Source organism: Micropterus salmoides, unplaced genomic scaffold (genome assembly GCF_014851395.1).
Source record: "Micropterus salmoides isolate LMB-PRFRI ecotype aquatic unplaced genomic scaffold, ASM1485139v1 Ms_hic_scaffold_16, whole genome shotgun sequence".
Taxonomy (NCBI): domain Eukaryota; kingdom Metazoa; phylum Chordata; class Actinopteri; order Centrarchiformes; family Centrarchidae; genus Micropterus; species Micropterus salmoides.
In genome coordinates, this window is record NW_024040707.1 from 29,605,724 (window position 1) to 29,631,008 (window position 25,285).

At 41.2% G+C, this 25,285-nt stretch overlaps 1 protein-coding gene across 4 annotated transcripts in view; it reads left to right on the plus strand.

The window, feature by feature from the left end:
• The window catches only part of agrn (agrin), a 261,254-nt gene that overhangs the window by 128,664 nt on the left and 107,305 nt on the right, over positions 1 to 25,285 (plus strand). For all 4 annotated transcript variants that reach the window (XM_038723324.1, XM_038723325.1, XM_038723326.1 and 1 more), the window contains one exon: positions 20,272 to 20,487. In XM_038723324.1, the coding sequence (XP_038579252.1) occupies positions 20,272 to 20,487 (216 nt within the window). The remainder of the gene's footprint in view (positions 1 to 20,271; positions 20,488 to 25,285) is intronic.

Consider the following 25,285-nt stretch of genomic DNA (forward strand, 5'->3'; position numbering starts at 1 on the left):
TTAATATATGAAACATGCGTGCCATATGTTTTAAAAGACTCTCGTTCTCCTCTCGTTTGCAGGCGATATGTTTGTTGCCACACATTAAAAGTGTTTTCCATTTAAATTGGTTGCTGTACGTTGTGATAGATAAGCTCCAAAGGGGACAGAATGGGGAGGAAGAGAAACCAGTGTCTGTGAACGAGCCATGTTTTGTTGTCATAGTTTCGTATTTGTGTTCACACATTTCCATTTTAATTTTGTCAACGTTTGTTGACAAAGAGGGAGAGGTGTCGCACGCTAATGGAGTCATTTTAAATGCCATTTTACGAAATAGGTTGTTTCGGTCGTTTTACTCCCTCATAGCTGATTTGATCTCCTCCCTCACACCTGTTTGTCAAGATCCGTTCCCACACAACTCACTCAGTGGTCTCAGATTAAATATACACATCATTGAAGTAGCCCCAAGAACAGGTAGCATAGACCTGCAGGCGCTCACTTGTTGTTGCACACACACACACACACACACACTTATTTGTGTATCCTAGGATCAGCGGTAGGTTTTCACACTGTTCCGTTGGCTGCACAGACCATTAACACACATACCCATACACACAAACAAACTGACCTTGGAATGCATTGTCTCAGTGCAGAATAGGATCTCACACACCCTCACACAGACGCACACTCGCTTACATAGAAAGACACACACAGCAGACAAGGCTCCACTGGACATGGAAGCAAACATCGCCTTCCTGCTTTCCATCGCGCCACAGGGCATAGCAGTGGGGTGTTACACAACTTCTCTTGGTATTGTGTGTTATATGAGAGCCTCACATTCCAAAGCTGGTTTGAAGGATTCCAGTGCTAATAAAAGAGTTAAGGGTAAACCACCTTTTATTTTGAAATCCCAATGGGAAATACATACTTGTATTGCAAAAATCAAGGCAGTAAAGTCATAAGATTTCCATCAATTTCATACTAGTAACTTTGCCTTACATCTACTAATGCTTGAAGTGTTGAGGTGGTGCTGACCGCTAATTTTGGACAACAAAGAGTAAGCTTTGGAGTGACTTCAATTTACCCAACATCTTAGTCCCACTGTAAACTTAATCCAGCACTTTGTTTAGCCTTCACTCCTCCTGCTCCGTCAGAATCTGGATCCACTCTGGCGGTTGTATGTTCAGGCAGTTTGTTAGATTTTACTTTTTTTTTTATTGAATACAGCGGCCATAATTCACTCACAGAGGCTGACTTAATTTCATTCAGCTCTACTTTTAGCTTAAGTTAAACTTTACATCAAAAACAGTAAAGTTTGGACTGCCCAAAAAAAATCAGTTAATTTTTTGTGGTGAATTTAAAGCACTGACCCATGGGTGTCATAGTTTTCCCCCCTCGAGTGGTCCTGTTTTTTTATTAAATATAAACTTTATTAAAGTCCTCTTCTTTTATTACCCCTCCTTTTCTGCTCACACTGAACATATTCTTAGTGCAACTAACTTTTCATGCTTCATAGTTTCCTTTCATCCATTTCCAATTAAGATGATCTTGAGATGGTTTTGCTTTTGCTTTTTTCAATTGTATTTCTGAATTGTTTGTTAAATTTATTGTATGTAATGTCAGAAAATACAGAGGAATTATTCATCACAGCACAGGTTTTAGAGACAAGCTGCACAAAGTATTCAATTTATAATAAGATTAAACATAGAAAAAGTTGAAATCCTCACAAATAAAAGGTGAAAACTTCTTAAACAAGGGATTTTATGTTTATTGTATGGCTGGGCTGTAATTCAGTAAGCGAAATTATAAAGTGATGATATGATATATGTTTAAATTAGCAATTTTGAGTAAGATGTAATAAAAAGCAAAAAATAATAATTAAACCTTTTATGTGGCATGTATGATGAAGAGTTTTTAGTTCATTATTTTCTACATCAGTTTAATCAATTATTTAATTACATTAATTATAATTCTATTAATTAATCTGGGATGTTGGATATATTTAACATATGGTGATTTATATATATAACAATATCAGAAACTATCATGACAGTAATTTCAACCACACTGAACCATAGAGCAAACTGAATAACTGATTCAGCACTACAACTCACTCTATAACAAATATATGTATTTGTAGACGTGTAAAATAAGTTCATTGATCACAGTTAAGTTGACAACACTTCACTGCCCTGTGTTTCACAGTGTTAGTGAAAATTCTGAATATGTGCAATGACTGCAATATAGTTAGTCAATAACACACACACCTACAGACACGCACACACACATACCAACATGCCCTGTGTCAGTGTTAATTTCCAGGGTCTACACAATTAACACGGCACCACCATGCTTTAGCACACATTAGCAGTCTCTCTCTCCTTCTGTCTCTTAGTTGTTGTCACAGGAAACTATTGGCTTGGAAAGGTGAACACTGTGGCAACTGTTAATTATGTTGAGTGCTAACTGCCCAGTCCGATTGTATGTGTGTGTGTGTGTGTGTGTGTATGCATGGCTGTACACTTGTATTTACCTGGCGTGAGCTTTCTAACTTGAGTGTCTTGAGCTCTCAATCACACACACACAAACACTCAAATCAACCAGCTATTGGTCAGTCAGAGAGCCAATAGCCATGTGTTTGCTGCATGATGAGGAGGCTTCCCACATACATACACACACACCGAACTAACACACTCAAACCAGCCACCTCACACCTCACACCCAACTGTGGGGTGTTGATGGCGCATAGATAAGATGCTTGCCTTTGGTGTGGGAGACCTGGGTTCAATTCCTACTGTGAGACATCCACCATTGTGTCCCTGAGCAAGACACTTAACCCCTCATTGTGACATCTGACATGTATAGCAAATGTAAGTCGCTTTGGATAAAAGCGTCAGCTAAAAGTAAAATGTAATGTAATACTGGGCCAGAGAGGGAGAATGAAAGAAAGGATTGGTAGATAAATAACAAGTCATAAAAATACAACTATTTTACATGGTGGAGTGCTGAGGGGGAATTTAGGTGTCTCACAGCCTGGGGTGGGTACTGTCTGAGTATACTTTGGGCTCTGCACAGGCACATCACCTCACCGATATCACTGATGCACAGTAGATGGGTACCAATGTTCTGTATGATGATGTGTTTACGCACAGTAATATCTATGCTTGTATATTCTTATATACCACCCATTTAACTTCATACCAATGCTGGTACCAGTAAGTCTTGCAACAATGGGCACATGTTGTTGATTTCTCCCAGAAAGCGATTTGTAAGGCTACACTGATCAAGAGCTGTGACAGAAAAGGCTTAGCTTTACAGTAAAATCTTGGTATTTTATGTGGATGCATTTTGCACTGCTGGGTCTCTACAGATTTATCAAGAATAAAATTCTAGATTCACAAAAATAAAAATTTACACTTGCATAAGGAAGCCAAATGTGACATCTTCCTTGTTTGTCTATTTAACCAAAATTATAAAATTTACAGTGATATAAAACAGAGAAACAGGAAATCTTTCTGTCCACTGGTCTGCTGAAAGTTTAACATTTTTGCTTGATGAATTCCTGCTAAATTATTATCAAAATTATTCTGACACATGACTGATCAATTAATCCTTTTATCAGTAACTGAAATTATAATATTTACCACTCTACAAATCAAAAGACTAGGACTGCAAAGAGTCCAAAACCCCAAAATATTCAGTTTACCTAGTATTGGTTTATCACAGTAAGCTACAAAAAAAAAGGTTTAATTTCCACACTTTGAGAAGCAGGAACCTGTGTATTGTTGCCATTTTTGCTTGAAAAATAATAATATTTTGTCAATCCATTAATTGAAAGAAAATCAGTCCCTCTTACTTTCACCCTATTTAACACTGTGACATGAATACATGTTGGGTAAGGATCACTGTGTATGAGTTGTAGCTCATTCAGTGTATAACATTGGCGATACTGCCAACCACAACAAGGTTTTTTTTGGTTTATAAGTCCAGTAATGGGTGATATATTGGAAATATAAACCCTCCCTCAACCAGGTGAAAAGTGTTCACAAATAAGAGCCCTTCCGCATCTGCCCGGCTGAAGTGTTTTTGAGCAAAGCCACTAAACCCGCATTAGCTCCAAGCTATGGCTTGAGCAAGGAGAGTTTCCCAACAGGGAGCAATAAACTATCATGTACTTCTCACATTCTGAGGCTGTGACTCAGAGTTAACCTTGTGTAGTGCAGATTTAACAGCATGACTACAGGTCAGCTTATTTATATTTATCTCCCAGACACTTTTAAAGGAGTATGTTTTTACAAATACATGTACTGAGGCTTTCTGAGGCTAACAAAGGCATTCTTATTCCAGCACCGGCAGTCACAACGTCTCAGCAAACATCTGCTCTACTAAAATGTCCTTGAACCAGACACTGAATCCCTACCAGCTGCAGGGATGCTGTCCAGTTGCTCAGCTTTTTCCTATGATGTCCCAGAGGGGGGACGAACTAAAACAATAGACATCAATCAATATAATGGTACACAGACCTCAACGGACTGTTTAAGACCAGACATTGGATCTTATTGCATTACTACGGACAGGCACTCACCACACAGACACATGTCCATTGCCACTAGCTTCATGAAAGAGCAGTACACAGTCTCACCTCTCTTAGTCTGCCCATACAGTACATGAAGGGAAATACGAATTCACCTTATGAAGACTTTAGTAATGTGTTCTGATCCGTGTACAGTTGAGTGTGTATTTTTAGATATTACTTAAAAGGCCTGGATTGGACCATGCAACAGTAGTCTATTGGAAAATACCCCCCCCCCCCCCCAATTTATAATGGCTATATATGCCATAATACCCAAAACACCGTCCAGCCCTAGAGAAACAAGAAATATGTCTGATATGAGCTTCAATGTATAGCAGAGTCCAACCCTCCCAGTTTGTCTGCAGTTAGTGAATTAATATTTATGTGTGCAGGTAGGAGTCATGTGTTTAAACACATGTGTTATTATGGAGGAAATATGCAGCATATTGGGAGTGGAATGTGGTGAAATTTGATAAGCGCATAATCTCCAGGCATGCCAACCCACATTGAAAGACATTGGGGACTGCAGGAAGGGAACGATATGAATATGTGCAGGGCTCATCAGTAACCGTTACCCAGTTGCTCTGGGCAACCAAATTGCACTGCAGTCAACCATCTTGTTTGTCCTGGTTGGCACTGTTGACAATCAATTTTCTGTTACAGTTAAGTGTATCCTTTGGTTTTGGTGTAGAATCTTCTTCATGGGTAAATTAAGGTACAAGGTAAAAGGTTCATTTATTTGTTCCAATACAACAGGTTGTAAAGTAAAACTAAGTTTGTTACTCAGAAGGGAGTAACAAACTTAGTTTTACTTTTCTAATATACATATAAAAGAAATAAAAAATGGTTAACAGACATAATGATCTTCTAAGCAGTTTTAATCACCCGCTGCAGAGCCCTCCGGTCCTGGGCCGTGCACATCCCATGCTTTTGATGTTTGTGATGTTTCCAGTCAGGATGCTTTCTATTGCTCCTCTGTAAAAGCTGACAAGCACAGGAATGTGGCCTTATTAAGCTTCCTCAAGAAATATAGTAGTTTCTGAGCTTTCTTCACCAGCGTGGAGATGTGAGACGACCATGTCAGGATCTCTGTGATGCTGATTCCCAGGAACCTGAAACTGTTCACCTGCTCCACCTCAGCTCCACTGATGGAGACAGGAGTGTGTGTCTTTATCTCCTTTTTCCTGAAATCAGGATCAGCTCCTTGGTTTTGCTGACGTTGAGCAGTAGGTTGTTCTCTGAGCACCACTCTGCAAGATTATGAATTTCCTCCCGATATGAAGTCTCATCGTTGTTTGAAATCCAGCCGATGATGGTGGTGGCATCCTGCTGGTCTGGGTGTGCAGCATGAACAGGAGGCGGCTGAGCCCACAGCCCTGGGGGGCTCTGGTGTTGAGCACTAGAGTGGAGGAAGTGTGTCTGCTAATCAGAATTGTCTGCCAATCCCAATCCCAAGTCCAAAATCCAGTTGCAGAATGTTTCATCTAAACCCAGAGTGCTGAGTTTGCTGGTCAGTTTTATGGGGAGATTGTGTTGAATGCTGAGCTGAAATCCACAAACAGCATTCTGATGTAGGTGTTGTTTTTCTCAAGGTGTGTGAGGGCTGAGTGGAGGGCAGTGGAGATGGCATCCTCTGTGGATCTGTTGGTTCTGAAAGCAAACTGCTGAGGGTCCAGGCTGACTGGGATGTTGTTCTTTATGTGCTGAAGAACCAGTTTCTCAAAGCACTTCATCAGATTGGGGGTGAGTGCCACAGGGCGGTAGTCGTTCAGACTGGACACTGCAGACTTTTTAGGTACAGGAACGATGGTGGCTGTCTTGAAGCAGGTGGGAACCCTCTCCTGAGACAGTGAGCTGTTGAAAATGTCAGTAATAACAGCTGATTGGCACAGGGTTTTAGTACACGACCAGAGATGTTAATGTTAATGATGTTAGTAAGCTGAGAGTAAGCTGAGAGTAAACTAAGTTAATTGGCAGTGTCCATATTATGGCATTTTAATAGTTTCTTCCAGTCTAGGGTTGTAGGAAATGGTGCTAAAAACTGAAATATTAAAAAAACAATGATATAACTTTTTATTTTAACATCCCTATGTACACAAATAGAGTGTACCACACAACATGCTGTTGAACAAGGTTCTGTCCCTGTTTTTCTAGTAATTAATGTCAATTTCTAAATTACCCTGCAAATGTGGCATCTAAATATAGTAAGCAAACTTTATTTCGTCACTGTTACAAACTGCCACTTCTTTTTGATGAAATACATTTCATGCGCAGCTATGTGTGAGAGAGAGACAGAGAGAACCACACAGAAATTTGTTATGATGTTCACCATTCTTGATATCTATTTCTTGTGGTTAAAATATGGGGTATTATTACACAGAACCATTATCATCCCATTATAAACAAATAAAATATGGTGACCATTCTGTCAAATTTGGGAACCAAAACTTTTTTGCCATCCTGCGAACCATTTTATAAACTTCCTGCCGGGCCCTGGTGCATTTCTGAGATGTTTGTGTGAGCGTGTGTGTCTGTGTGTGTGTGTGTGTGGGTGTTGCCTCACACTTAATTTTACTGGCATACATAAACAGGCATCTAATGGTTCACACAGTATGATGATGATACTGCCTGCCTTTGATTGTGAGTGTTAACGCATATGTGCAAATCTGCATACTGTAAGTGCTTCCAACTGTATGTGTGTGCGTGTAGGTGCAGCCGCTTGTGTGTTTGCACGTACAGCTGTTATATAGTGGAGCCACAGCGGTGTGGGTCAGGATGGGCTAAGCGTTCCAAAGAGAGGAAATGAAGACAAATGAACAGAGAGGAGCTAAACACTCCTCCAGTCAGCTCCATATTACTTATCCTCTGCACGCCACCCGCCTCCTCCTCCCTTTTCCTTGCCTTCCTTACCTCCCCCTCCCTGAGAAAATATTACAAAGCCACACAGAAACACTCCCGACACGGTAATGAAAAGTGCAAAAGCATGGCACTTTTTGTGCTACTTTCATGTCACTGGCAATTAATTCTGCAGCGGCGGCTGGTGGGTGCCCGCGGTGCTATAATACTAACGCTAAAGCCAGCAGTGCATGAATGGCGCCCATAAATTTGAATCTACGTCAGGCACTTTTTCCTCTCTGTCATTTAACCATCCACTCCTAGTGTGGTGTGTACATTATGTGAGCTTATGGCCTCAGAGGCCCCTCAGAGAAAAAGTTTAGGTTGATGGATAGGCAGCCATCACCATACTTTGATTTTCTGAAAATAACACAATCATATGCTACATTCACTTTTCAGGGCTATTAACAGAAAGAGGCTGTAATAAAAGTGTGTATAAGTGTGTGTATGTGGGACAGTGATGGTGACAGGGTTTAAATTGAGCTGGGCTTTTTGAAAATACAGATGCCTTCTAATAGGCTTTATTTGCCTCTCTCTGTGAACCCCCCCCCTGCCCGTTTGTCTTTTCTGGTTGGCTGGGAGGGACATCAGCGAAAGAGGAGGACGGAGAAAAAGAAAATGAAGTGATATGTGGCCGTATTGATCGACAGGTCAGGGCTATTGATCAGAGAGTGGAGAGAGATGGAGAGATGGAGAGATGGTAGAAGGAGGTGATGAAAAGGGAGAAGGGGAGGGCAATGACGTAGCCTAGTCCTTTGTTTGGACAGGAGAGCAACTAGAGCGGGCTACCACCATGAACAGAGGCCAGTGGGGTTTAATATGTACAGGTGCAAAACTAGGGCACCCACGGCTCACCCACGGCTCACCCACGGCTCACCCACGGCTCACCCACGAGACATATCCCTTGAGGAGCTGCATATAAATATTAATCTATAGGCTTTAGGGGAAGATAATGACCCTTACCCCCTGGATCTCAAATTCACTTCTAAATGGAGACATCAAGAAGGATCCCCGTCCTATTTTCACTTTTCACATATGGTGTAACTAATACTGACTGGCAAAAGGCTACTTGGATCCTTTTCCTACTTTTAACACAATTCAACACGCTTTTGCCTGCAAAACTGGTCATTTCTTGTCCAACTATCCTGAATTCCCTCTGGTGATAATGGCAATGAGTCTATGGGTACCTCGTTGTGATTAGGCATAGGGATGAGAAGCATATGGAGGAGGCTGTCTCCCTTTTATCCAGTGCAGACCAGCTCAGCACTTGAGAGCTGCCGCTTCCTGGCTCGCCTTCCAAGCTCTCCCCAGGTTGTCTCTGAGTCTCATCCTGTTGCCATCTGCCACTGACTTGGGCTCCCTCCAGAAATCCCGGAGAAAAAAAAGGAGCACCCTCTCCTCTCGATACCGGGAGCCAGCATGGAGGCCCAGTTTCCTCTTGAGCTCTTTCTTTAAAGGAAACTGCCAGTGGTTTGAGCCCCCTCAGGCAAAAGCGACCATTAAAATTGAATTCTGGTCATATGGGAATATTTGGCAGAATGATTTGACCATTCAAGAAGTGACTTGAAGTGGTAACATTTACCATCAAGTACCAAACCCTTTAACTAGCACTCAGCAAGAAATTGGAACTCGTGTTGCACTGCGATGTCTATGACAAAAGGATAATCTCTCAGCTCTGTTCTATGTATTTGTTACTATTTTATGCAACTGTGATTACAAAATAACTACTAAAAACAGTAGATTTCTGTTCATTTGAAATGAAAAACATAATTACAGATGTTGGTGAAATGCAGGGAAATAAAGAAAATAGCGTCTACCATCTGAAAGCTCGGATAGCATCATTCTCCAACACACATAAATGCATAAAAAGACTCTTTCTCTGATTCTTTTACCAACAGTTTTAGGGAGTGTGGTCACCCATAATTTGTTATTGGAAACAGATCAAATTATTTAATTTTTAAGCACATTACTGACCTTTAAACCCTTCATGTTTGTGTGAAATATGTTCAGTATGTTCAAAATGTTACTGCTGTCAGTATACCAGACAGATGCATGCTGGGTGACAGCAAACAATCCAATAATGTACTACTGCTAGGTTGATAGGCACTGGATGACAACAGTACAGATGCCTTTTAACCCACATTAAACAGTGTGGGTGCAATTTTGCAAAACTCCAAATTAGGTTCAATGTTAAAGTCAAAAAATGTCAAAACAGTAAGAAAATGTGGCACGAAAGACAAACATATACACCCTTGCTTTCTGCCTCACTAGATGGTGTTGAACATGTCCTATGTGAACAGAAATTCTTTGAATACTGGGCTGCATCGTATCTTCCAGTATTGATTTGTAGTTGAAGTGTAATTTCCTAATGTTGCTTTTAAATGGACTTACTTAGCTAATGTACTTACATCAGTTTTACTCGATCAGCTTTGTTCACAGCCACTTACAACGTCGGCATTGTTGGGAGCCAAGAGCTATAGATGCAATTTTGCTGGTTAACGCCCAGATAGAGCTGAGTGACTGCATGAGGGAAAAGCTCGGTAATTCTGGGTGAAAACAGCTTTTAGGCAATCTGATCTTCCAAATCATTCAAAAGTTGGTAACCCTAACCTAATTTTGACTGATGACCTGTGTGATAGGCCAATATCTCTCTCACAATCTGGGCTTTGGCTATGAGGTGACACCGACTGGCTCTGTGCAAAGTTGGCGTCTTTCTTCTGTATTCTCTAGGAAACTGGAGTGGTGTGAAGAAGTGAAGCAGAGAAAATGTGTCTGAAACCCCATGCTGTGTTAACAGTGACAGAGTGGCAAGTTTTACCCTCTGCTACTCCTCTTACACACACCAACACACCTTTTTAATGTATGAAGTTAGGGGAAATGCGAGGCAGATGAAACATTTGGTGATGGTGATTAGACATGGAGTGAAAGAGAGGAGTGTGTGAACAAGAGAGTAGGAGACAGGCGTGGAGAAGCTGAGATGGCGTTCGCTTTCGGCACTTTCGTGTGATGTCTGTGTGTGGTTGCGGGCCAGGCTACATGCGTCAGCCTGTGCGTGTCTTTGCATCCATTCTCTGCATGTTTATGTGGTCGTTGTTCTTTGTGTGAGAGCAAATTGTCCCTCACACTCCCACACAATGCCTACTTGCAATTTACAAGCATAAAATATACCCTTGTGTGTAATATGAAAACCAGTCCATCACAGGACTCTCGGAGGTGATGGTAAGCATAGACCTCAAGCTCACAATGAACAAAAGAGGGCTCCTCTCTTCATAATACTGGCTTAGCTGAATAATTGAATTCAGGAGCGTGCTGGCAGCCATATTGGTTTTCTTCATGTATATTGCAGACCAGCAGTAATCTGTTCTCAAGGAGCATGTCTGCTGCTGAGTTTGTGGAGGAGATGTGAGGTGACAGAATAGGGCTCTGTCACCAGTGCCTCCATTATTGATAAGACTGGGTGGGGGGAGCTTGGATAGAAAACTAGAAGAACAGGAACTAAAAAGTAAGTTTGAACCAACACACAGCTTGGTTCCATTCCCCATGCGACTCATTAAAAAGAGCAAGGCACTATAACTGATGAGGTTTGGGGTTGCAGTTTCTGTAAAGCACTTTGGATTGAACAAAGCTCTATTAACGCTAGCAGGAGTAGGGCTGCTGTTAAGTGGAGCATCTTAGCCAGGTTTGGGGGTTCTATGCCCTCTGCATCTCAACTATCCATCTCCATCCATCCAACAATTTGGTCCAGAAACATAGGTATCTTGACAGCTATTGGCCACTTTGTCAAGGCATTTGGTTCTGGTGTTCATAGTTTCCACTGTATTATTGTTAATGTTTTTGGTGACCCTTCTGCCACCACTGTCAATTTTTTATTGAATTTACCGTGTTCACTGTTATTCTCAGAGGTTGAGTCATAACTGACATGCACACATTGTTGTAAACTTTATCAAGCACATTCATGCTTGATAAAACTTTATTGATGAAGCCCATTCAATCAAGTTTTGATTGAAATTATTTTCACTTTTTCTGGCATGAACCTGTTGAGGTATCTTTGCGAGATATCTCACAATGCAATTAGCAGATGGCATATACTGTAGGCTATGTTTTAGAGCAAGCACTAACACTGACAGGTTATGGGTCCAACTCCCAATTTAGCTGAGATGAGGATTTCAATTCCCTGTCTCGCTCTCCTTCACTTTTTCATTCTCATTATGTCTTTCTCCTCCTCCCTGTTTTCTTTCCCTGCTCTTGTCCCTGCCTGATCAAGACAAATAACCAAGTGTTTTTCCTCATATACCCTTCATGTATTTTGCTCCCATAACAAGCGTGATTAGGCAGATGTTCTAAGATGTCAAGAGCTGTCATATTTCAGGCCTGATTTATGATGATGCAGCACCTGCTATATTCTGAGACCTAAAAGATAGCGAGAATAAAGGAAAAAAGGGATGAATAGACAGATTATTTTGTGGCTACTGGCAATTTGGGTTTGTAGATGGTGATGGATGTCAAGATATTTCAATACCCACATTGTATTTGTCTTGATCTGCATGAGGAGATAAGTAGTTACCTGTTGGTTTATTGCACTGCAGAATTTTAATTGAAGCATAACTAATCGTCACCCTTATTGAGGCAGTTATCGATCCCATACTTGGCAAAGGCGAACACTGTCTTCCTGGCTAAATTAAGAAGGGTCAACAGATTACCGATAAGTCACAGTGTGTATATCCCATTATGAACACCCTCTGTATTAGGGTTGGATAGCAGGCGGATCACGCTTTCACACCATACACAGCTCTGGGGTTGGTTTTGAAATGTATTAGGAACCTCTCTCAGCAACGTCTCAGTCTAATTGCTTTGGCAATCGCTGTGTTCTCATAAGGCCAAACAAAGTGAACAAAAGGGAAAACTGCTACAGGGTTTGGAATAACTTATCACACCCTAGTCGGTGTAAAAAAATCCATTGCTGTATGGTTTGAATACCAAAAAGAAAGTACAAATGCATTTATAGGTGGTGCCAATGCGTGTAAAGTTGATAAGTAGGCAAATGATAATGGACAGATAGGCTACTGCTTTGCTCTAAGGAATGTTATCCTTACCAAAAGTCAATCAGTTTCAAAGTGTTTTTTTTTTTCCTTTTAAACCACTGAGATGCTTATAAAAAATAAGAAGATTCCTCAAAATGACATTTAGATTATATGGTAAAAAAATTAAATTGAAGAATATTACAGAATATTTAAAATTGTCTAACAAATTTTTACCTGTGAAGAAATTTACCTAAGGTCACTGTCATGGTTGCAGTAATAACCACATGGTTATAGAATGATCTTGGTCATTCTTTAAAAATATGTTGACTGTCCTTTGGACACTGAAAACGAACAGCAGGAGTCCATGTTTAAATCCAAAGTTTCGTTGGCCCATTCATCTTTACCGACCTTTTTGTTATGTGGACTTAAACTTATCATATTTTATAATAATAATAATCCTTATTTGTATTTTGGGCTCTTGCAGAAATAACTGATGTTGTTGATCTCCTTGGGAGGACAGTCTCTACATTGTAACAGCTTTAACCTTAATTCTTGTTGTTGATGTACAACTGCTGGCATGCTTACAACGAAGCTGAACTTGTCTGAAAAAAATAAAAATAAATAACATGCGGAAACATTTTTTTTTATTTACACTTAATGCCAGCGGGACTTCATTAAAATTAAAGAAGAAACCACAGCCAAGGGAGACTAGAAATAGCAATGACAAATTCTCAGAGCAGTAGTAGGTGACTGAGCAACAAAGTCAGCAGGGAAAAGTATCTAAAGGCTGGTGTATTAGTTTTAAAGAAGCAGCTCTCCTCTAACAAGTTGAGCCACTGTATGTTAATATTATATATAATATTATGACCTACTTATTTTGATGCAGAGATGTAAATAAGAACAATATGCATTTTTGTGGGTGTACATCGAGCTTTCTTTTTTCTTTTTGATCACAAGAACCTAGAGGAAATTGTTTATGTACTTCACTGACTTAACTGGACTGAACGAGGCACATGTGGAGAATCTGGGAGCCTCTCATATTTTCCTTTGGCACCTCTTATACTTTCTCTCATACAGTATTTCTTCTAATAAATGCTCCTCCTGCATTTTTTCCTTCTCCTCCCTCCACCCATATCCCCATCTTGTCTGCAACTTTATGTCTCATTCTCTGGAAAAGTATAGACTCGTGCAGACCTGAACTGTGCACAGCGAGGCGAAGCGACCTTTTGGTAAAGAAGTTCATCCTGCGTGTTAGCCAGGTCAGGGCCCAGGCGTGCTTAGCTGTGTGTGTTACATTCAGGAAACGGGGAGAGAAAGAAATTGTTTGGCCCCTTTATGTGAAGCAGTGAGAAATACTGTACCAGTCTACACACAAAGACCTACATTTCACACACACTCCAAACCCTCCACCTTAACGCAGGGTATGCAGCTAAAGGGACAAAATAAACAGTTTGTTTTTGTCAATTTGTTCATTCTGCTGTTGCCCTGATAAGAACAGCGCGGTTGAAAAAGCAGGACAAGAGAAAAGTAGTTTGCTTCTGAAAATCCTTTGAATGATTCTCCATTCTTCCCCGTCTTCTCGCCTTTTCTTTTCATTTAACTGGTTTAAAGAAGCGATTTTCTCATATTGAGCTTGTAAGGTAGGGTGTTCTTTTGTGAGCAGATGTTTTCTTTATTTCACGCTGGGCGTTGTATGATTGCAGTGGGATCAATAATTGACTGCATTGGTCCCCTGAGGACCGCTAACCAGCAATCAATAGGACCCTTGTAGGGTTGCTTTTTCCCTTCAGATATTTTACCAGGTATAACTGCTGCCCACCATTGTGTTGCTTTATTAATTTATTTTCTTTGCAATGGCATAGTACATCACTTCTGGACGCTGTAAATAATCATATCGATGGGCGAAGAACGGAACTTCTCTGCAACTGTTAATCAATGCAGCACCGATCTATTGGTGTTGTCCACACCTACACAACACGCCTATAGCCTCAGTGCTGCACATGGCCATAGTGAGAGAATTAGATTTTCAAAATTAGATTCCTACCTCAAAGCAGTTAGTGGAGAAAACTGCACAGTCACAGCAAATGAAAACTCAACACTAACTTTAAAAAGTACTTGGAGGCTGATATAGGGGCAGTGAACTTATATAGCACGTGTGTGTACATATACGCATAAACCACATGTGTGCATGACGGAAAGTTTCCAATCCCATCTTGATGAGGCAAGCTGCTCTGTGTCGATTGCATCACTGGCTGTTGCCATAGCAACCTGTCCCCTCACAGCAAAGGTCTTCTAGCAGAGCTACCCTGATAGAGAGACTAAAGCCTTCTTATAAAGAAGAAGGAGAGAGAGACAGAGAGATGAGAGGACTGTTAAAAGCTGGCTGGCCAAGGAGCACATCTGTATTACTTAGTGTCAGCTGAAAGAAAGGCTTCCTTTATTAGGAAGTAAGTGGAAGATGTCCCCCAGGAGTGCTAGAGCGTAATGAATTTAGACTCATTCAACATTAATGCGATGTCGCTTCGAAGCCACCGAGCTGTATCTCCCTCCATCAACTTCCGTTTCCTGATTCCTGACAGTCAGTAGGTCATTAATCAATGCTGAAGCCACCATTTGCAGATTTAATCTGATCATGGCACAATTGGCTTAACCTGAAAGGGTTATTCAACACGTTTGCCATTTGTGCATCACTGCCCGAGCCATCTCGGTAATTCAGTCGCTATTCTTGTCACCCATGTAAAGTTCAGGACTGTTAATTATTCATACACACCTTTCCTTTCCTTCCCTCTACTCGTCTCCTTTCCTCTGCAGCTGAAGCAAACCGGACTGCTGTGAAATAATTCAAAAACCGGACAGGTATCCCCCCATGCAGAGAATATTGTTCCCCTAAAGTAGCCATTTTGAGTTTGTCTGGGCGATTCTGTCAAGCCTTATTGGGTCTGAATGTATTCATGCTTGCCACGACAGTCCATTTTTCCCCTTTTCACTTTGTTTGAGGTAAGTGCAACAAGGCAGCAAAACAATGAAACTGAGACTGAGATTTCACCACAAACAGAGGCTATGGGGACATTTTCTTCAGAGAGCAGAAACAATCTCAGAAGAAATAGGAACTACTGGTTTTGGGGCATATTTATTGAATCTGTGTCTGTCTGAATCTATGTTAAAAAGCAAGAAACAAGCACAAAATGTTGCACAGATGATAGATTATATGAGGAAATGTGTATGGTTATCCAACATGAATGCAATTAAATACTATTTTAAAACTGGCATTGAATTGGAAAGCAATGGGCTCCACCGTGCTGACAGTGTTGACTCTACATGGTCCAGTAAAGAATGTATTTATTTGCACAATGGCATGTGCTTTGATCCACTGAAGAAATAAACTGAAAAGCGTAGTCGTAGTCCAGCATCCAGCAGCATCAAAACTGGCAGTAGAAACGGTGTAAAATTGCCACTATACTACACTTTCTTTCAACTTGTAAACCATGACAATTTTTCACCGTGGCTTTAATCACGGCAGTGCAATCCCTTTACTTTCAGAACCCACCGACGCATTGAGAGCATCCTTTAAGCTCAGACACCGTGACATATTTAATGGATGAGCCGTCCAAACACGGGATGAAGTGTTACCTGGACAAGACGTTTGCCTCGACAAACGCAAACTGGACATGCTGTCTTTTCTCCCCAATGTGATTTTCTTCCTCAGTCTCCAATAGAAAAAAAACTAGCATGGCAGTGAAGCTTGTTACGCTGCAGGGACGATGATTACCTTACACACGTATATGGATTGGCGAGCGTTCACCCACACATTTAGACACACTTATTGCACTCAGAAAGTAGAAATCTCTGCACAAAGAATTGCAAAGAAAGCTTACATTCATGCTGGAAATTAAGTTTAAGTGTGCTCGCTCAGTTCTGTACACAAAAGGCCTTTGCAAGAACTGTTTTAAACAGTACAGTACCTGCAAAGGTGTCTCTAACAAGTCTGAATAACGGACCTGGGGTAAGTGGTTGCAATAGTTTCTGTTGTTGTATTTCGACAGTTTTACAGTATTAAAACAAAATATAAGATTAACTTTCATCCTTTTGAGATATTGCACAGCTGCTGTCAGTAGTGAGCAAGTATAAAAACAGGGCAGTGCAGCCAAGCACTCCATATTGGGAAAGGCATTTGTTTTTTATAATGTCCCCTGTCATCTGCCTCAGCTCAGCTAGAAGCTTCTTTCTTGTTTGGACACACTATCAGAGCAGACTTTGTTGCTTACACACACACACACGCATACACACACACACACACACACACACACACACACACACACACACACACAATCCACATTGAAAATCCCCAATACTTTTGTTATCAAGTGAGAGAAAAAGAGGAAAGAATCTTCAAAGGTCATGCCTATTAGTCCCAGACTGAGTGGAACAGCATTGTAATCTGGAAACATCTGTATGGAGTTCTAGCGATAGAGTGTAAAGCTTTAATTTTGATGTCTTATGTATAGCCATGCTGAACAGTTTTTTTGTTTTTATATCACTTATGATTATGGATAAACTTATCTGATGGTAATGTACCTACTTCAGAGCAAAGTGACTTGAATACTCTTAATATAAGTACATAAAAATACATATGAGTACCTTTCAAAGTTTAGACAGCTGTGAGAAAAAAAACTTAAACTTACTGTCTCAATGCTGGAGCCTTTCTTTAAATTGTAATCATGTAAGGGACAATTGGCACTTTGGGAATCTATATAGCCTAAGAAATGCTAATCGTCACATATAATCCCCAGTGTTTATTGGTTCACTGTAAATGTTCAATTGTAGGAGCCTCTAAGACTTCTAATCCCCATCAACCAACTGGGGTAAATCAAGCCCCGGGTGCTTTGCCAACACTTGTAGGACATGTGACACCCTGGGACATAGAAAAACTTGGCTGTGCGCATTTATTACAGAAGAAATGGTTATAAAACTCAGAACGTTTCTCAAAATTACATAGATTTAAACTTGAACCAGTAGTGCCATTTTATTGGGTACAACTAGCGAAACTAATGTGCAAACAGTTTTAGAGAGAGGTTGATTCAACTTCGTGGTCATTTTGGAAGGTGTGGTGTTGATGAACTGTACTGCATTGTAGCCAGATGTGTTTATAATAAGAAGAACCAATAATACTAACCAATAATAATAAGAACCAGTTACTTTACTCATCCCAATATCACCTAGAGTGGACAAAGTAAGGACCTGTGTGTAACATCTCCTGCTGTAGCTCTGCTAGGTACTTGTAGTAGGTGTATGGGGGTAACGTGTAAATAGGTGACCACGTGTGTAAATGCTTGACACACAACACCACAGTTGTGTGTGTTCCTACTAGTGGCTGAAGATTAGATTTAGCACATTTTTTGTCTTAGTGAAGTAATTCCACAGGATCCTTGTTGTTTTAATTATTGTGTATACGCTTCAGAGATCACCAGTCAATCAAACACGGTCAGGGCCAGTACTCTGCAAATATATTGTTGACGAAGTTTTTGTCTGAGGTGTACTTTTGTTTTCAGTCATGCAGATAACGGCATTCATATTTACGACTATCTGTTCTGAAGCAATCAGAAGTATCAAATATTTCTTTTTTCAAGTACCTGGAGGATTTCTCACAGCAGAGAACTCCCAGTACATAAGTATGCAGTTTGTACACTCTGTCCAGAGCCTGCACCTGAAGTCTCACTTTGACAGAACCCTCAGCTCCGGTGTCAGTCTTTTGTCAGTCAGCTAAGCTCGAGGCTAGAGTAAGATTTTCTTATAGGAAAACATCACAGAATAGATCTGGTTACAAACTTCTGCTGGTGTTTCTCACCAGGTGGTGTTTTCATTGTATTTATAGTGTGAGTTATTTTAATAACACTATGAATAGGAATTGCTTCATGACTGAATTATATTGGTGTTAAGAAACTGCTGATACATCTAAAACACAGAGATAATTGTTTGGTCACCAGCAACATCAGTCTCAGTCTCTGGTCATACTACCAGACACCCTCCCTCTCTCTTGTACAAATCTGACACAGTTCTATTGAATTTCACCTCTTGTCACTCTGCTCGCATGACTTTGCCTCCAAGCCACCCGCTGACATTCACATGTACAAACACACACATACGAATGGTGTGAAGTGATGGCAGAGCAGTGGGCCAGTCATGACAAGGCCTTCATGCTAGCACCTAGCACCTGGCTGCTTGTGTGTGTGTGTGTGTGTGTGTGTTTGTGTGCATGCCTGTGTGTGTGAGACACCTAATGCCTACACTTCTCAGACACACACACACTGTCAGGAATACAGATGCATCCATGGATAGCTTTGCACATACACACACTCGCTTCTTTTTCCCCTGGTACAAAAGAGAGTGAGCTCAGGTAGCTGTCAGGCGGTCTCCTACAGGGAACAGTGGGCAAGTCAAAAACAGCCTCCTCGCCTGTCACTCCATACACACACATTCACACACTGTGCTTCGGTGTGAGGGGGAAAGACAGAATGAGATTCCTTGGGCAGATGCTGGACCAGTTGTCTATGCTGCACTCAAAGAGTTTGTGTGTATGTGTGTGCATGTCTATCAGACTGTCCGTCTGTCTGTCCAGTGCTGCAAAAGCCACCTGCCAGCGAGTCCAAGTGGACACGCCGCCTTGCGTTTAGTCCTGGCCTGGGAGCCAGTGATAAGAAATAGCTGAGTGTGTGCACGTGTGTGTGAGTGTGTGACATGTATATACCCGGCAGTGACACTGGTTGTTCGCCCCTCCAACCAAGAGGCCTTTTTTTTAAGGTGGATTTTTATGTGCTTTCGTCCATTGATTTACAGTCAGGTTGGCTACCTGTGAGAGGTTGGCATCTCTTTTAACGCCCCCCAGCGCTGAGGCAAGGACGTCATGCCAGCTGGCTGCCAAACAGCCCTCAAAGTGGGCGCAGAGCCACAGCAGCTGTAGCTGCCACAATACAGGTCAATTACTCACTAAGTTGATGTTGTGTAAACACAACACTAGCACATATGCACACAGGTTCTCTCTGTTTGCTTTGCACTGCTGACAAAGTTTACAGTTTGCTGTTTCACACTTGATCAAAGCTGAGAGTCAGTGGGAAGTTTAGGATCAAAGTCTTGAAATGTTTGGCTAACCTTGGTTTGTGTTGCCGTCCCTCCATGTTGTAGATAGATCATTGATGTTTCAAAGACTGCAGCCTCTTCAGAGGTTGTCCACAAGACCATGTATCAACCTGCTGCCTGTAGATTGATTTTAATGTTGTTGCTGACTTTTTATTAACATTGAAGCTTTTCAAAATTCTGTAATAGATTCTTCCATAGACTCAGCACTCCCAACAACACACTGTGCTTTCTCTGCATGGGTGGACAGATTCTCCCTGAATGAATTGAGAGCATCTGTTTGCTTTACACCAGGATCACATTTAATCCCTGACGCTTTTGTGTTGCTGAACTGTGTAGAGTTCCACACAAAGACCCCAATGGCTAACGCATATTGAGATGAATCTGTTCAGACATGCCTGTCGACTGTTAAAACATAAACTTTATTTCTATTCTCCTATGAAAAACTCTCTAAGAAGTTGGTTTGATTCTGTGCGCGCATCATCAGTTCATGTATGATAAATAGAACAGCAGGATCACACTTGTTTAATTGAACTATGCATTGTGCAGGTTTGTGGTAAGACAGCTTTGAGCTACTGTAACTGAACGTGAAATTGTAAGAGAAAGCAATATTCTGATCAGATGTTCTTATTAATCCTAACACCTCCTCCTTTTTCTCTTCCTTTCTGGCAGGCTGCAGAGGAATGTTGTGTGGCTTTGGCGCTGTATGTGAACGTGACCCGACTGACCCGGCCAAAGCTGAGTGTTTTTGCAAGAGAGTGGATTGTCCATCCTTGGTGGCGCCTGTTTGTGGCTCGGATTCCTCCACCTACTCCAATGAGTGTGAGCTTGAGAAAGCCCAGTGCAACACACAGCGACGCATTAAGGTGCTGCGCAAGGGACCCTGCTGTAAGTAACATTTCCTGCCAACTTACCAACCAACAACTCTTAGAGACACTGGCAAAAGATATTCATTTTAACAACCCAATCTCATTTTGAGTCTGAAAACTCTTCTTGTTTTAAACAATTTTCCATAGTAAGGGAGGTAGTCACCCCGAGCAATGTTGTGTTGCCAGTTGAGTTGCAACAGCACAGTGCTAGTGTTTTTCACTGCACAGCACAGCAAGGTAGAGTTGTTTACCTGAGGAAACCGTTACAGCCACAACAGCGCAGCCCGGGGCAGCTATCCCCTGCTGTGAGGCTGTAGTGGAAACGCTTGTCATCATGGCTTAGCGTGGCGTGGCTAAAGCGGAAAAACCCGGGCCCATGGAAAAATCCTACAATTTTTTGATTATTGTATGAGATTTTATCACTGGTTAAGATGGAAAGTAAAGGACTGAATTTAAAGTTGGACATTAGAATACTTTGTTTGCTCGTAGTTAAAAGGAACTAAGTTCGTGCATTTTCACATTTGAAGACAACAGAGGTTAAGCAGATTTGACATGTCCATCGCCTGTGCTGTATTTATGAGATCACTACACTTCAAAAGAAGATGAATCCCAGAAAGTCCACTGAATCTACAGTATTTCAGAAAGTAATCTGACCCGAGACCAACACTCTCCATTAACGCGCTGTGAGAGTCAGCCATACACAAAGCTGCAAGTCTCTGGGTGACATTAAATTGCTTGTTATTGTCAAGTAAATGGATTTCTATTACACCCTGTCCTGATACAACAGGCTTTGCCTTCCTATCTTTATCCCCCAATAATAAAACACGTCCCCATTATGTCCAATCTATTGTCTTTTCAAAATGGCCTCGCTCCCAGTGCTTAAGCGCCACCTGCACCCTCACAAACAAAAAGTGTGCCACTCACTGCTCCCATCGGTAGCCATCCAGTGTGTATTTTATCCCTTAGCCCTTGGTGAGTGCCTATACTCCTGCTGTACCTCTCATTGCTTCTCTTTAACAAAGCCTATGAAGATCCAGAGCTCTGAGGGGAGCAGCGGATTCCTGCCAAAGCAGCAACATTGCAGCAGCCTCAATAACTATAGTGTTTTGTCAGCGTCGTGCCTGCCTGCTAGTGGGGGCCCACTGCTAATTCCAGGGGTCTGATTACAGTGCGGGCATGAACCTAGCACTAATAACAAGCCTGGTGACTGCTCACCACTGGTAGAGAGGAAATAAAATATATACAGGACAGAGAGAGGACAGGAGGAACAGAGAGTACAATGGAGAAGCATCTGGAGAGGGAGGCAATAATGTTCAAAGAGGGAATGAGCTATGAAACATTTAGAGAATGAGAGGAATGTAAGAAGAGCGAGTGAGTGACTGAGTGAGTGAATGGGTGAACAGAATGCAGGAGTAGATTAAGTCCAGGACAGAAAGTAGTGTGAGTGCTGTAATGATGGTTTATGGAGGGTTAAGGCCATCAGAAGCACTATAATTATCACTGGCAACAACAGCAGGCAGTCACTGGCAAAAAAAAAAGTAAAAAAAAAAAAAAAAAATGATGATGCTAATGATAGTATTGCTGATAATAAGTACTAGCTCACCACCAGAACAGAGACTTCTCTCTTATCACATCACATCTGCAACAATGAGTCAAATGCTGTGTATCCATTCTTTCCATTGCCTGCATTTAAACAGACCAATATAATTGGTGCTAATAGTAAGGCAATTTTTATGTCAACTTTTTATGTAACCATTAAATTTCCTTTTCAAAGAACACAGCTCTTTGGAGTCTAACTTGTGTGCTCTGGAATTTGTACAGTGTATAGTATATTTACAAAGTACTGTTAGAAGGTAAATAATATACAGAAGCGTATAACACAGTTGTCTTTGAAAAATTTGTTTAACAAAGGGGAAACAGCTTTTTTATCAACCTGCTGCATTTTCTATTCTTTGACCTCTATTTAGTTTGGACAAAGCAGTACCTCTTCATTGAGATTTAAAATGTAATCAGTGCACAAATATTCAAATGTAAAAGAAATGATGATGTGAGAAAAAGATAAATGCACTCCAATATATGACTTTATATCCTTCATGATTATACAAGCAAACATAACTTACACGTATTAAAATACCATTCAAATTCCTTAATGTGTGGGTCTGTCACCCAGCAAAAGAATGTTAGGGGCAGCTACACTAAAGGCTCGATCGCCTCTGGTTTTAAGTCTGCTTCTGGGTACATCCAGGAGGAGGAGATTGGCAGATCTCAGCACTCTAGCTGCAGTATGAACGTGACGAAGCTCCGATAAGTACAATGGAGCCAATCCATTAAGGCATTTAAAAGTTAAAAGTAAGATTTTAAAATCAATCCTGTAATGAACAGGAAGCCAGTGGAGGGAGCGCAACACAGGTGTGATGTGGTCCCTCTTCTTCTTTCCTGTCAGGAGGCGGGCAGCAGCATTTTGGACTAACTGCAGGCGAATAGAATAGATGACTTGTCGAAGCCCACATATAAGGAGTTACAATAGTCAAGGCGGGAAGTTATAAAGTTATAAATCACCCTCTCTATATCTTTAGGAGGGAGATAGGTCTTTACCTTGGCTATAGTTCTAAACTGGAAAAGGCAGGATCTAACAGTGGCGGATATCTGTTTATCAAATTTAAATGCACTTTCCAATACAACACCAAGACTCCTATCCAATCCAATCCAACACCAAGATCGATCATTCAAACCTTCCAACGGGAATCACACACACCACCGACTGAACAAAACGTGCACACAAGCTTGACGATGTTCTGGCCAGTCATGTAACGGCTTGAAAAAAATTGGCCTGATGCCAGACTTATTTGCCGACCCCTGCCTTAGAGTCTCCGACATGATCACCACTTCAGTAAGGATCATTTACAATGAACTGCATTCACTCATCCTGCTGTAAAGTCTAAATAATTTACATTCCAATGCGAGCCATGTAATATCCCCTAAGACATGATGTAGGCACATAGTTTGTTTTTTTCTGGGAAGGCCTCAGATCTTTCTTTTGATTACCTTGGGCAAAAATACAGTAACTGCTGAAATATGGTAAACGCTGTGAAAAAGGTGGAAAGTGTAAGTCACACTTGCAAAGGTTAAAGACATTCTTTTGATTGGAGGACCTGTTTTTGTTGCATTGCGTGTTGCAAGCAGTGACAGTCGAGTGTGTAACAAACAGCTGGATGTCATCTATAGGTTTTTATTGCAACAACCTCGTTGAAAGCTCGGACACACAGCACAGTTACTTTTGTCAATAGACAGTGTGTAGAAGGGCAGAGGTCTAAACATTCAAAGGAAGTAGTGTTATAGCGAGATGAAAGGCTGTGGTTTGAGATTCATCAACATTGAAGGATATTTTCATGTGTATGTTCATACAGGTACTGTAGGTGTAGGTAACAGAATGGAGGAGGGTATACGTGCATGTCTGCCATGGTGTGTATCTGTGTGAAAGAGGGAGAGGGTGTTAGGAGGTCAGGGGAAGCAGAGTGACAGGTTCTCATTCTCTTTCTGCCTCCAATAAATTCAGCCAGTACAGAGGGTCTGAACAGGTCACTCTGGCTGAGATTATGGAGTTGTCAGGGCTGATGGAGGAAGAGAGAGGGAAAGATAGGAAGGAGGAAAAGCAGGAGACAGCATGGGAAGAGAGAGAGTTGTGGGAATGAGAGTGCTTTTAACTTTAAGAATAGTGTAGGCGGTTGGATTGGTGCTTTTGTGCAAAGCCTCGTTTGACTCATTTGATTTGAATGGTGGGTTTTCATTGGGGTAAGTGAATTGGCTACCGTTCTGAGAAGCCGTCATGTCCAATTCAAATCAACTCGGGAGTCTTATCTGGCACTCAGGAGTGCAGCCACAAAAGAAGTTTTTTTCTTACAGATTATCCCCTTAAAAGGGACTGGAGTTATATGGAGCATGTTGTTAGCACAAAGTACAAGTCGGGTATGTTTTTTGCAAACACGAGGGGAGCATCAACCAACAGGTCCCTGACATCTGTTAGATGCTGACACCTCTACATTTTTCAATTTAAGCATCTTTCTGCTTACGTAAAGCTAGACTATGTAATTTTGAAGTTTCAGTTTCATACAACCTAGGTCTTATTTCACAGTTTTGGGCCATTGTTCCCATCAGTAATACCAAGTTAATTGTTGACATTTGACATTAGCAACAATGCAAAAACAAAGTTGAATGAAGCAGGATGTGTGAGAAGCCATATGATCAGACAGGTTTCAAACAAGCCTGCAGGTTAGCTTAATTTATTTGAATGAGGAAAGAAGATGAACAGTAAAATTAGAACACAAACTGTACAAACATCTCTCACATTTTACAGACAAACTTCCTGTTTGTAAGTTCCCTTCTGAGGGTAAATTATAAAAAGTACGGTCTACACCTGCTGTACATGAAAGTACCCTAAGATTCTGTGATGATTTGCCGCTATATAAATAAAACTGAATTGAATTGAATTAAATTGAACTTTGGCCCTCTTTTCTCACTGTAGTTGTATGCACACAGTTTTCTACCAACATATTGCCCACTTGTAATGCCAAATAAAGTGGCTTGTTTACAACCTGAATTCTGTCCAACATCATTGTAGCAATGCCTCTGTGTTCCCAGTTCTCCCCTACTGACAGATGCCCATACATTCCCACTCTTCTAACTGCACAGGTTAACTCACTTTGGCATAACAGTGGAAAAATCCCATTTAACTACACTCATTTAGCACCTCACTCATAACACTAAACTGGCTATTACAACAGTTATGTGCCAAGGTAACAGTGGAAGTTTCCTCCTGA